The sequence below is a fragment of the Diadema antillarum genome, unplaced genomic scaffold (genome assembly GCF_040938485.1).
Source record: "Diadema antillarum isolate AM-2024a unplaced genomic scaffold, OU_Dant_1.0 seq00001356_RagTag, whole genome shotgun sequence".
In the NCBI taxonomy this organism is placed as follows: domain Eukaryota; kingdom Metazoa; phylum Echinodermata; class Echinoidea; order Diadematoida; family Diadematidae; genus Diadema; species Diadema antillarum.
Window position 1 is genome coordinate 101,290 of NW_027272120.1, and position 13,679 is coordinate 114,968.

The 13,679-nt window shown below is 38.9% G+C and overlaps 1 protein-coding gene and 1 pseudogene across 1 annotated transcript; one reads left to right on the forward strand and one right to left on the reverse strand.

Annotated features, from left to right (window-relative positions):
- The first annotated feature begins 156 nt into the window (after nt 1–156).
- Nucleotides 157–8,900, forward strand: LOC139708616 (ubiquinone biosynthesis monooxygenase COQ6, mitochondrial-like). The gene is made up of 9 exons (XM_071620558.1): nt 157–365; nt 1,082–1,219; nt 2,030–2,246; nt 3,550–3,760; nt 4,328–4,390; nt 5,234–5,341; nt 5,952–6,154; nt 7,341–7,456; nt 8,403–8,900. The coding sequence occupies exons 1-9, from the start codon at nt 236–238 to the stop codon at nt 8,597–8,599; spliced, it is 1,383 nt and encodes a 460-aa protein (XP_071476659.1). The 5' UTR covers nt 157–235; the 3' UTR covers nt 8,600–8,900.
- A 4,399-nt stretch (nt 8,901–13,299) lies between these two features.
- Nucleotides 13,300–13,679, reverse strand: part of LOC139708627 (probable methyltransferase TARBP1) — a 33,801-nt pseudogene continuing 33,421 nt past the window's right edge.

The window sequence follows — 13,679 nt, forward strand, 5'->3', positions numbered from 1 at the left end:
ACATTATATGCAGAAACTGGTGCTACAAGTCCAACAACGAGGCAGAGACATCAGCAATGCCTGTGTTGGTCTTCATCAGCTGCGAAGAAGGAATTGCACTTGGTTGTCCTGTAATAGTCCGACACCTTGTAGAAGAAGTACCGTAAACCCGGGGATCAGAAAGTCTGTCAGAGTTGTTTCATCATGTGCAGCTATCCCAGGTGGTCAACCTCGCCATGGTTGTCGAGGAAGAGAAATGAGTAGCCATGCTGCCAAGAGGAAGAGGCCGATGGTCGGCAGCTGGCAGACGACATCTGAGGATGATCTCTACGATGTGGTGATCGTTGGCGGGGGAATGGCTGGACAGGCGATGGCGTGCGCTTTGGGTAACTAAACTGATATCATAATCAGCTGTAAGATAAGAGGTCTAACGTATAAAACAACTTCAAAACTTCACAAGTTGTACAACTTTAATGATATTTAATTGTGTGATAATGTCATGGACAAGAGCTCGACCAGTAATTGATCAATCTAGACGTAGTAGAGTCTACTCTAAGAATCCAAGACAAGATAGTTTCATTTCATTGTTTTGAACTGTTCTTTACAGAGTGTGTCAATAGAATTGTCTTTTGGAAAGGAATGGTTTTTATTGACCCCTCATAGATGGATGGATTATTCATATAAGGATATGGTCATTGATACTGTCTCTAGACCCGAGTGTAAAAGTGGAATTTTTCATGTAACCTAACTTTTCGCACTCAGCAGGGCCACAGGGTAAGATAATTTCACTTGCTTTAGATGGCAAGTTACCTAAATTAAAAACTTTGCTGGAAGTGCACACCCCCTTCCACGAGTATGAGCATCCAGACTTGTACAAAATTGTAGTTGTATTCGCAATTGTTTGTTAACCTTGTGAACTGTAAAGTGTAACATTTAATCGCATGCCATAATAGATCTTTGGAAAGGAAAATCTTTTATTTAAACTACACTAAAAACAATGCTTATGTGTCAAAATAACTCTTGAAGTCTTCAATGCGATATTCTTTGTATGAATAAGAAAGAAAACTTCTTTTGATTGTTTCACCTGTGTGAATCACTGCAGGTCAAGACCCAAGGTTGGCTGACCATCGCATTCTGCTCCTAGAGCAGGGCAAGCCACCCAAGATGCTTAGTGAGCTGCCTGAAAAGTACAGCAACAGAGTGTGTTCCCTCAACCACAACTCGGTCAAACTTTTGACAGGTAAAAAGTCATGTTTTCAAATCTTATCTATTTGTTTATTTTAATTATTTTATTGTCCTCATTATTATTTTTCTTTCTGGCAGATAATATCCCATAATACACTTGTAGGGCTGTTTGTTTTTTTTTCCTTTGTGTGTGTGTGTGTGTGTGTGTGTGTGTATGTGTGTGTTTACCATTTTGCTCCATTTGACACTATGTGATAATATCTGAACTGGTGTCAAACAAAGCAAATGTGACAATAATTGAAAGAAGATATGACACACGGTATAGAAGGGTAATACTTGTAATATACAGTATACATGTAAGTTCCTCTTTTTTATAATATTTTTGTTCAATGGACAAAACAGGTACTTTTGTAATGTTGTTTGCGATGAAACATTAACTTTACTATTAAACCAAGTGTGTCAGGTGCTGTGATATAGCCAAACTTACCAGATGATATTTCAGAAATTATTATGAATGGTTCTTTGACAAGGTATTCCATCCAAATACTTTTCTTCTTTTTTTTTCCTTTTTGTAAAATACTTGATATATTCAGATAAAGTCTTCCTTGCTTTTTTTCATTGACAAATCCAAAGAGGTGAATTATCAGGAGGATGATTGGTACCATACATGTGTATGCCCTAAACAAATGATAAAAAAGAATGAAATTCATGAAGAGGGAATTTGGGAATCATACATGTAAGTATGTTTGATTTTTCCCCAGTGCATTTGCTTTGTTAGTTCACTGTATCATCCCTTTTCTTGTCTTGAATGCTATTGAACAACTACCAGTATTAAACTTTCTCTCAATAATAATTCTACTGTTAGACATAGGAGCATGGCAGCACATGGTGAAAGTGAGAGTGAAGCCTTTCCGCCGTATGCAGGTGTGGGATGCCTGCTCAGATGCACTCATTGCCTTCAACCAGTCCCCTGACCTGTCAGAAGATATGGCCTACATCGTGGAGAATGATGTCACGAATGCTGCCCTCTTGAGTCAGCTGGATGGAGTGAAGAGCAATGTTGAAGTGCAGTATGAAAAGAGGTACTCATTTACATGATAGTCATGTAAGAAAAGAAAGTATCATCATCATTTTGACTGAATGTGAGGTAATCCATCCTTGTGGCTGTAGGACTTATTTTTTTTATTATTATTAATTTTCCAGAATCACACACTACAAGCACTTGCTGCAATTTTTTTTTTTTTTTTTTTTTTTTTTTTTTGTGGTGGTATTGTCAAGTTTGGTGACCTTAACAGATCAAACTTTTTCAGGGCATTTGGTGCAACAACTCTGCATACAGTGCAGTTGCATACAATATTTTGTATATGTGCAGAACACATCTATTATCGATGTGGCAGTTTTCCATGGAAATTTTACAAAGTGGTTTTGACTGTTTTAAGTGGTTTCATGCAATGTGGCATTTACAGGGTATTTACTTGCTCTTTCACTGCTATCATAGTGAGCTCATAGTAGGGTTTAAAACTAATGTTATGAAAGTAAAATACTTAATTTTTCATTTGTGTGTCTGATTATTTTGCACAAGCCATCTGCAAAATTCAGCCCAATCACAGCGTCTGATTGTTGCAGCAGTAAATTGGGATTGTTAACGATACATTGATAATATGGACTAAATTACCCAGGGTAGCCTTGTGAGTGTTAGCACCAGGGCTGCCAACTCTCACGCATTGAGCGTGAGACTCACGCAATTCAACCAATTTTGACCGTCTCACTCTGATAAACGAAATCTCACGCTAAACCCCCAAAATGGACTGTACATGACTACAAAAATAAATATATGTGTATCTCTAAATTCTCTGATATTCCTAATATCGATATGCCCAAGCCCAAAATTTCGAGATTTTCCCGCGCGGGTGTAAAGCTTAACCAACAATACCAGGGTAATCGTTTTCGGTTCGCGTGCAGACGAGCTATTGGATTATGATTGGTTTCTACCTATACCACGTGAGCGTAGCTTGTACTTTTGGCAAATTACAGTACATGTATGGCCGGCTATGACGTGTGCTTTACATCGCTTTACATACACTGACTGTGTACGTAGTACATGTACGTACGTACATACGTACGTACAGCCACACAGCAGGCAGCCAGGTGCTAGCCAGGATCCGAGGTCACTCCGCTTGCTCTCTCGCAGTGTCTCACACCAAACTCTCACTCAAGGTTGGCAGCCCTGTAACGCTATTCTCCTAGAATGACCTACCATTGGCAATATGCCAGCATGGCTTGGTATTACAGTAATCCCATAATTGTTTTGATCACTTTGAAAAATACAAGTGACTCTTCTGCCTCTGAAGATGGAAACACTTGACTGATTGCTTGTCTCCGTAGACTGAGCTCGATCCAGATCCCTCCTCAGGGGCAATTCGAGGAGGAGAGCTGGGCCCAGGTGCATCTGGAAGGCGAGGAGAGTGTCATCAAGACCCGGCTGGTGGTGGGAGCTGACGGTGCCAGGTCATCGGTGAGAAGGATGACTGGCCTGAAGCAGCTGGCTTGGAACTATGACCAGTGGGCTGTGGTCGCCACTCTAAACTTGGCAGAGGTAAGACACATCCCCTCCCGTTCACCCTCCAGTGCCCTCCGCCCCCTGCCCCACCAAGGCTCAAAACAAGAAATGAATGTACACATGTCTTCTTGAAAACCAGCACCTTTATTCACTCTGGAGCCTTGTGCAATTTCACCTGGGTGTGACATACATAAGCTGTTGGTCCCTTTAGAAATGCATTAAGATGTCATTATCTTTGCTTTGCTGATGCAAATATTCAAAGCATGGTAAAATACCATGGTATTTGACTGAAATAATGACACAAAATACATTAATTTCTGGTTTGGTTTTGGTTTCATATTATGAATCATATCCGTGTTCAACCTGTGTTGGCTTCTTAGACCATGTGCCTTATTCATGACAAATTATACCTTGTTGACATAAAATAAGTAAGAAGTGTGAACGTATGATGATAACGTAATGTTCAAACTATTGAGAAGGAAAGATATTGTGATTGCTGTACATAATGTATTCTGTTGCTCTCTTGAGTGTTTGAGGTAGTCATGCAATCATACTCTAATGTTCTACCCTCTTGCCTCTTTGACCATTTCCATTTACTTACAGCCAACAGAAAACATTGTTGCTTGGCAACGTTTTCTACCATCAGGGCCAATAGCACTTCTTCCGGTGAGTTTGAGAAAATGGTTGAAAGCCAGCAAAAATTTGGTTGCAAAGTGTGAAATGAGACTTTTTACCAGCTTGAATGTGAACCCTGTTTGTGACCATTTGTTGAGGCAAGCTATAGCCATACATTATCTACATGCTGTGAAACAAGTGTTGCTGATGAATACATACGTTTACATTTTTTGATCTCTGTTGAAGAAGCACCAAGAATTCATTTATTCTGCCATGAACACACCAATGCCAGTATGTTTCTTTGTTCATTAACTGCTAACATCCATTAATTATATGTCTTGGTGTATTCAAATGATATGATATAAGATGTTAATTGCCTGTGGCCATTGCATCTGATAAACTGGATTTTGTTTGATGGTACTCTGTGAGTGGGGGTGAATGGACGGGGCATTTGCACATGTCTGGAAACACATATCATATCAGGAATACACTCCTTTAAGGAAGACACATACAAACCAGTGATATGCGCAGTTACAGAATGTGTTCAGTACACCCAACCGTGGATTAACGGATGCATGAATATATCTTGAAAAAAAGGTTGAACATTTATTAGGAAGAGAGGCTGTCCACTGTGTGAACACTCAAAATTAAGTGCGGTACAATTATTATATAAAGTCTCTGACATAATTTCATGTTCTTGAGTCCACAACATGGCAGTTAAAGACCAAAAAGGTGGACTGGTCCATGTTAGAAGGTTCTGACTAGAGTGCATTTGCATGTGTTCATATATGGTGAAGTTGTCTCGGTCATTGACAGATTGTTCCTCCTGATGTATTTTCATCCTAAACATGTTGGTATTTCATCTTATTTTTGTTTTTGTTTTACTACGTGCAGTTGAGTGATGACATGAGTTCTCTTGTCTGGTCCACAAGTCCCGACCACTCCAAAGACCTCGTCAACATGGAGGAGCAAGATTTTGTGGAAGCAGTCAATAATGCTTTTGTAAGTGCTCTAAGCTTTTAGTAACAACTTTACACTATTTCACACACCTTACTTTCTTTTATGCCTCCACCACGAAGTGTCACTGAAGGCATTATGTTTTGATGTGAATGTATGTTAATTATTTTGGGAACTACATTATGTAATTCATACGAGTTTGTGCAGGAATTTTGTTTCAGTGTGAAATCCCTCTTCTCCCCAAATTATTAGATTTAAAAAAAAAAAAATCATGGCAAAATCACGTCGGGATAATAGAGAGATTCATATAAAGGGAAGCTGGATGAAAGAGGTCGGACTGCATTTTGTGATTATAACTTCTTGATTGTGATGAGATTATACTTTGTTCATAATTTGATATTTCCCAAAATATTAACTTATTATTTTTACAATAGCTCAGCGGAGCACAACATTTCTGCAGTGCAAAATGTTTCACATTGATGAGTATTCCTATGTTATGTTTTTTCAGTCTTTCCTCAATTCACTCTGAGTATTCTTTATCTATTTATTTGTTTGTTTGTTTGTTTTTATTTCGTTGTTTTTTTTTTTTGGTGGCCATCTTCATCTTATGCTCTTTGATGTTGTCTCTTCTGTGTTATCATCCTGCCCATCTCAGTGGGATGACAGTCACCACCACCCAACTGTGGATGCCGCTACCCAGCTCTTTGGAGGATTCCTGTCGGCCGTCAAGCCGGAGGGCTCATCCATCCGCCAGCTGCCCCCCAGCATCTCTGGCGTGGATCCCAGCAGCAGAGCCTCCTTCCCTCTGGGGCTCTGCCATGCCCCTCAATATGTGGACAGCAGAGTTGCTCTCATTGGGTAGGCTGCCTCCATATATTTGTTTCTATATACTGTATATGCCACATATTTCATGAGCATTTTATTTTTGTAAGTCAAGTCCTCTCTGCAAATATAATAACGCATGAAAATATTAGCCTTGATCCCAATATGAATTTGACATGCACACATACATTTCTCCGTTCAGTATTGTACTCATTGGTCACAAATTTAACCACTGGTGAAATGGTTGGAAGTCTTTATTAAAAAAATGAAAAAGAAGACTAGCTATATATACATGTATGGCTTATACAGTATTCTTATTCAGCCATTTAGGTGGTGTTTAGAGCTGTCAAAGCACATGGCCTACTTGTATTAGGCTATGACAGTAGGTGGATGCAAAAGTAAGTTTGATGGACTTAGATTAAGAGCCAAAGCAGTTCAGAGGAAAACCATTATTCAAGATGGTGAGATAGGGTACACCTTGTAGGGATACAGTAGACTCCCGTTATAACGAAGTCCTCAGGACCGGCAATTTTCTTTCGTTATATCGAAATTTCGTCATAACCGAATGAATAAACAATAAAAATACATAGAGTTTACAATGTTGTGGCCCTAAATTTAACTTCGTTGTAACCGGAATTTCATTATAACCGTGTTCGTTATAACGGGAGTGCACTGTATAGCAAATGAAAGCCTACAGATGTGGGAATTTCAATGAATTAGTACATGTAATTGCATGAGCTGCATGCATTGGACCCACCTGGCTGTCAGAGTGGTGACAAGGCACAGAAAATGCTTTGTAGACTCTCTTTATTGTAGATGTCATTAGAACTTTGCCCTCAGCTGTAAGCTTGCAAGTTGTGTGGTATTAACCCGTTCAGGACAGACTGACTTTGCTACAACACAAATTTCCCATAAGGCCCCTGCCCAAGTATACTCGGGACTCGTCCTCGACGGGGTAAAGGTTTATGTGATGATGTTGTTTCAGATTACAGTCTGCTACATCATTGATCATATTCAGCTAAAGTGATCAAATGATCTATGGACCACCCCCTTCCAGAAAAACAACAACAAATGAACAAACATGTAGAAAAGCATAACAAAACCTAAAATATGAAATAACACAGAAACCTCGAAGGTGTTGCAACATGTGGAATCAGCTGCCACCATGTTGTAACAGTGTAAACAGAAATAATCCCCATCCCCATCCTATTTTTCTCCTCAGTGATGCGGCACATCGGGTACATCCCCTGGCTGGTCAGGGTATTAACCTTGGCTTTGGGGACGTGACCACACTTGCGGAGGTCTTGTCCGAGGCTGCTGCACAGGGGAAGGATTTAGGTGAGCATCTGCCACATAGTTTTTCTCCTAGCAGTCAATCTGTTTTGTAGTTACTTGCACATTGTGAATTTTCTTAATGAGACAAATGTAGCATTACGTGATGAACATTCTGATTTATGAAAAGCCTTGACATATTTCATTCTTTCTTCTTTCATGGACTTGTAAGAGGCAACATTCTAAAATGTGCAAGTAAGACCTGACCAAAGTGGCACTTCAATAATAATGATAACAATTGTGATAATGATAATGGGGGTATTTATAGCACAAGTCTGGTCGAGGGAACACATTGTTAAAGTATTTTGGATAACAGATACTATTCACACTTTGTAGCGTACATGCATGTTTGGTGAAGATGTGTAATTAAGCTCTCATTTCATTTTCCACATAATCAAGGAGTGTGTGGGAACTGTGTAATCAACCACTGAGAATTAAATCCAGGAAACATCTTTCAAATGTAATTTAACCCGTTGAGGACGAGTCCCGAGTATACTCGGGCAGGTGTCTATGGGAAATGCGTGTTGTAGCAAAATCAGTCCGTCCTAAACGGGTTAATAACTATTGTAGGGCTTAAGCCACTACGATATTATGCATCAGTAGTGGAGTCTTTGTGATTTTTTATGTTTTAGCTAATCTGTTTCTTTATTAATTACTTTTAGGGCATATACTGCAGCATTGAAGCACACCCAAAGCTCAGCAAGTTGTGTATATTTTCCCTTTCAAATAGACAGTACCAATTGTCCTCACAAGATGAAATGGACTTTCTCCCATTCAACCATCTGAATTTTCCATAAAAAGCATTTTGTCCCTGGATCATACTCCTCAAGCAATATGTCCTGGCGGTTATACTGCTCAAATGACAAATCTCAGATGCAAAGACATTATAAGCATTATCTAGTCCGAAACAACCAAAAAAGTTAATGTTTGGCTCTTTGTGAATAATATCCAGGGTCGACAACTCACCTGATAGACTACGAATCCCAGCGCCAGCGCCACGTGGTGCCCGTCATGGGAACCATCGACGCACTGAAGAGACTCTACTCCACCAACAATCCTGCCGCCGTGCTAGTCCGCAGCCTCGGCCTGCAGGCCACTAATGCACTGGGACCTCTCAAGGATCGCATCATTGCTTCCGCGGCAACGTAGTGTCTGCATCATCCAGGTCTTGTCTCTGACAAATAATCCTCTTGTTTGGACTACTTAATACCCTTTATATAGAGTGCTGATTGCCACAGCAAAGTCCTACATTCTGAAAGGATGATCGAGAAGTGTGTGCAAGAAGGAGGAGTGAATAGCATCAAGATGTTTTCCACGATACATGGATTTTCATTCTGTCCATGGGAATGTGCGTTAGAGTGCCTCTGCCCCAAAGGGTTCCCAAAGTATTGTGTATTCCAGACTGAAGTTGCATCTCTTTGAATTTGAGCACATCATGAATGATAAATTTGACAAGGAGCTCCACTATAATATATGATGCAACATTTGGTACTCTGGGGTACCAAATGAGAATTCGGCATTTTGTTGAATTATTTTTTGTCAGCGTTGAACCCTGGGTTACTAAAATGTGTAAAAATAATTTTTAGTACTATTTTGCATTAAAAATGTTTTTTTGTTTGTGATTATGCAACAATAAATACATGCAAATAATAACTTTTTTTCTCTCATTTACATGCTCTGTTGAAATCTTCACTGTTTAAAAGTTGATATGGAAGGAAAATCAGCATTTGAATCGTTATCACCGCGCAGATTTATGCCGGTGCTGATGATGAGAAAATAGTCACCATGACAACATACACAACTGTATGATGATGGACATGAGATGACACTGCACAATGCCATACCCTGGATTACAATGGTACCCCGGTGTATGGTGTGCCGAATCATATCTGAGATGCATTTTATGTTTCTAGCTGTAGCCTTTCTTCAGGGATGCAGGATAGGAAAAGCCTGTCCAATCAAATCGCAGAGGATATCCTGATTTACAACATACCGAAACTCTGCTATGGCTCTGCAGCATCATCAAGCAAAGCTTCAATAAAAGTGTAAGCTTGTGAGATTTGTAATGACTGTTGTGGTGTCATAGGAACAGGCAGCACATAGATTAGAAGGCATGACGGTGAAATTGTTCAAAGGATTTCATTCTCAGTCAGCACTGATCTCAGGTGATATGATAAAGTTTCCCTGACCTCATTTTTACAAAGCCATGTGCTGGATGGAGATAAGTGTTCACTTAAGTCAAGATGGTTGTACATTGTAATTATCTGTGGTCATTTTGCGAAGCAATTACAAATGTTGAAGAAAAGATTCTTGTCAGTCTTATGATACCAAGCGTGCGACTTTGAATGTCAATGTTTTGCATAGTACGTACTTGTGAGTGGTGTGCTGTGTTTGTTTGAAAAGAGATGTGTACTGCATGGGGATGTGGCATTTTCTACATGCCAAAATGACACAACTTCCAGCGCCAAGGACAAAATCAACAAGATCGCTGCACATTTATGTATATTTATTATTTAATATAAGATAGATTTCATATTGTTCATCAAGATGTCTCATATCACTTCATGGAATGTGAGCTCACATTACCTATGTACATTACCATATTACTGTCCACAGAAACAGACTTGCAACATATATGTACATTGCTATCTGAAGTCATGAGTGTCAGTAAAACATTTTTCACGATATTTCTTTGATCTATCACAATTATAGTGAAACTGAATATGATTTTACAAAAATCCATTACACCAATGACATTGAATCGTGAAATTCAGTTCCTTTCTAGTAGACATTCATGGTGTAAAAGTGAGAATTTTCCCCACAATCAATACTATTTTCTGTTCAGTTGAGTTTGATAAACATTATATCTCGTCATACTGTGTATTTTGTTTTCCACATTACAGTGCAATCCCGTTATAACATACACAGTTACAATGAAAGTCCGGTTACAATGAAGTAAAAATTCAGGCTGCAACATTATCCGCTCTATCTTGTTTATTGTTCATTTATTCAGAAATGTCAATATAACGAAAGAAAAGTGCCGGTCCCGAGGACTTTGTTATAACAGGAATCCACTGTATGTGCAATGACTTCTCACCACATGATCACAAGCTCCTATGCTCATGACTGTGCCGTAAATTAGATTTTACCCTAAATAGACCAACAATGGAAGATCATTGAAAATACATTAAACCTTGCACGAGTAGACATACATTGGACAGGGGAAAATTCGTTGACAGGAGAGAATGTTAACATGAAACACACAATACAATTGCTCACACAGAGCTGCATAATCAACTAGCTTGAGTTGTTGATGAACACACGTATAAGAATGTAGGAGGATACGACCTCCAGACACATACGACACAGAAAGGCACATGTCTTGTAATGTAAATAGATTAATGCATTTACAGAATGAATGTTATGATTAGCTATGCCAACAACCTTTCCTAATGTCTTGATTACACCAGTGTATTGAAGTGGTGTTTCCACTTTCATAGGAAACCCTCAGAAATGATAGGAGATTCATCTGTTTTGTCTTTCAATGGCAGTAAAGAAGCAACAATACCTGCCAACTTACCACAGAAACTGTGGTTACCAAAACACTTAGTCCGACCACTATGCACTGTTACAAATGCATCTTATACATGTAGCTTTACCTCAAGGCAAACCATCAGAAACACTTCTTTTCCTTTACCTCTAGGCAATCGTAGGTAACAAAAATAAATTAGATCATATGGAAACTATTTTCCGACGTAACAGTGATGGCTCATCAGGCACTCCAAACAATAAATGTCACATAGATATCCTGAGGTCAGTACATTTACTAAATTCTACAGAACTGCTTTAAACACAGTACTCAAGTAGTTTGCTCCACCAAGTTAAAAGAAATTGTAATAATGCAGTTGCTATGAAAAAAACCCAAAAAAACTCACTGGACACTCAATATACTTTGCATATAACAAACTTCCAAGTCACCACATGTACCCAGTTTTCTAATGACTGCATCATGAAGCAGCAGTGTGTTTTAATTGTGTGTGTGTGTACGTGTGTGTGTGTGTGTGTGTGTGTGTGTGAGTGTGTGTGTGTGTGTGTGTGCGTGTGTGTGTGTGTGTGTGAAAAATTCATTTTGAACTGATGGAGATGGTGTGAACATCACAATGATAATATGTAGTTTGCAGAATGTTAATCAAGATAAAGCCTTCAAGACTTTGTGGCCACCATTCACAAAAGTAGTTCATGGTTTATGCAGGTTTCTTCTGCATAAATGCATATGACAGCTCGCATGTGCAGACAGACATCCAATAGTGATTTTGTGCTGAAACTCACAAGTGAGAGGTATGCCTATTTTGCACTTATTTTAGCCCATGGATTAAATTCAAACCATGAATTTGATATGAACTACCTTTGTGAATTTTGGCCTGAAGTTCTCCTCCAAGTTTACATACAGCACATCTGGGCCCCATTTCATAAAAGATGTTAGGATGGCAACTATTGCTGGAATGGCAATTTCCCATAGCAACAGCCAATCAGGAAGCTGGATTCTTGTCGTTACCATGACAATTGCTGTTCCAGCAAGAGTTGTTATTATATCAACCTTTTATGAAATGGGGCCCAGCTGCACGCAGGGGATCAATACAAGATGGGAAGATGGCAAAATGTAATCGCTCGTATGCAGGATCCTAATGGCAATAGTTATTTGGTCAGAGACCTGGCACCCTGAGCACTAGGGAGAAGTGGGTGTGACTATTTGTCAAATTAAGTAAGGAAACGTGCAAAAACAGAGCCATTAAAAAGACCAACTTTGAGGGCATGACTCAGAAAAGAAATATTTTACCCTCTTAAGAGCAGAACAACATGATTATTGTAGTTTTCCCAAATTCTCATTGTTTGTCCTTGCCATTCCATGTCTCTGTATATCATAGTGCCAATAGAATACTGTTAACCCGTTGAGGACAGACTGATGTTGCTACAACACGCATTTCCCATAGACACTTGCCCGAGTAAACAATGTTACTTGGGACTCATCCTCAACGGCTTAAAGGGGAATTCCAATGCAGCTGCAAGTTAGTCTGAAAAGGAGTACAATTTTCTTAGCAAAATAATTACGATTTGATCAGTATCAGATGAAAAATAAGTTTTGATAATTTTTCATTAAACAATTCTTTAACAGTCAATATGAATATGCAAATAGTGAAGCGATGATGTCATCCCCTCACAACTTGTCATATAGTTTGTACATAAAATTTCAACATTTCCAGTTTTTCATTCCAATGAAAATACACTCCAGTCTCAAATCCTGACACATTGTATATCTTACAGATCATTATTCTGAAGTTATTCAACCAGGAATAACATAATATATCACATATTAATGACAGAAATATTGAATTTTCATCATTTTTTTTTACATGATCAATGGAAATTGTGAGGTGAAAATATCATCAGCTCACTCATTTGCATATTCATATCAACTGTACAAGAACTGTTCTGCAGAAATGAGCGAAACTGCACAATTTTATAACTTCCCTACTTTTTATCCGATTTTGCTTAAATTTTTACTGTTGTACTCGTTAGATTTTATGTTCTTATCAGACTAACATATAACTGAACCGGAATTTTTCTTTAACAATAAAACGATACAATAATATCAATATGAGATAAATGTGATAGAGAATGATAAAATCATGAAAATAAATATAACAATAAATGTTGGCAATCGTGTATACACTGATAAATTTTTGCATAACTTGCAAATAGCACGTGGACAAGGTTTATAGAGAGTTCTGTGATTACTTAAAAAGGATGAACGATTTGGATGGTGCATAAAGCGGGACGGCTCAGTTGTGTCAGCTTGAGTCCAGCTGGTTGAGGAGATTCTGTCTGGTGTACTCCCATATCATCAGGGCCCCACTAACGTGGACGTTCAGTGACCGGATGAATCCCATCTGGGGGATCTCCACGCAGACGTCCAGGAACTGGATCAGATCGACGGGGATGCCTTCTCTCTCCTTCCTGAAAACAGTGCAATGGTCACCGAACAGATACGAGATAATCATAGAATGGAGTGGGAGGCGATCACACTTCGTGGTTACAGTGAATAGCTCATGTACCTACACAAAGTAGGCTACCTTAATGTGGCTAAAGACATTGGTTTATGTGCGGAATGAGATACAGTGTGTTGCTTGCAGGTACATGAAAACATTGTCAGAGTCAAAATTAAATTAGT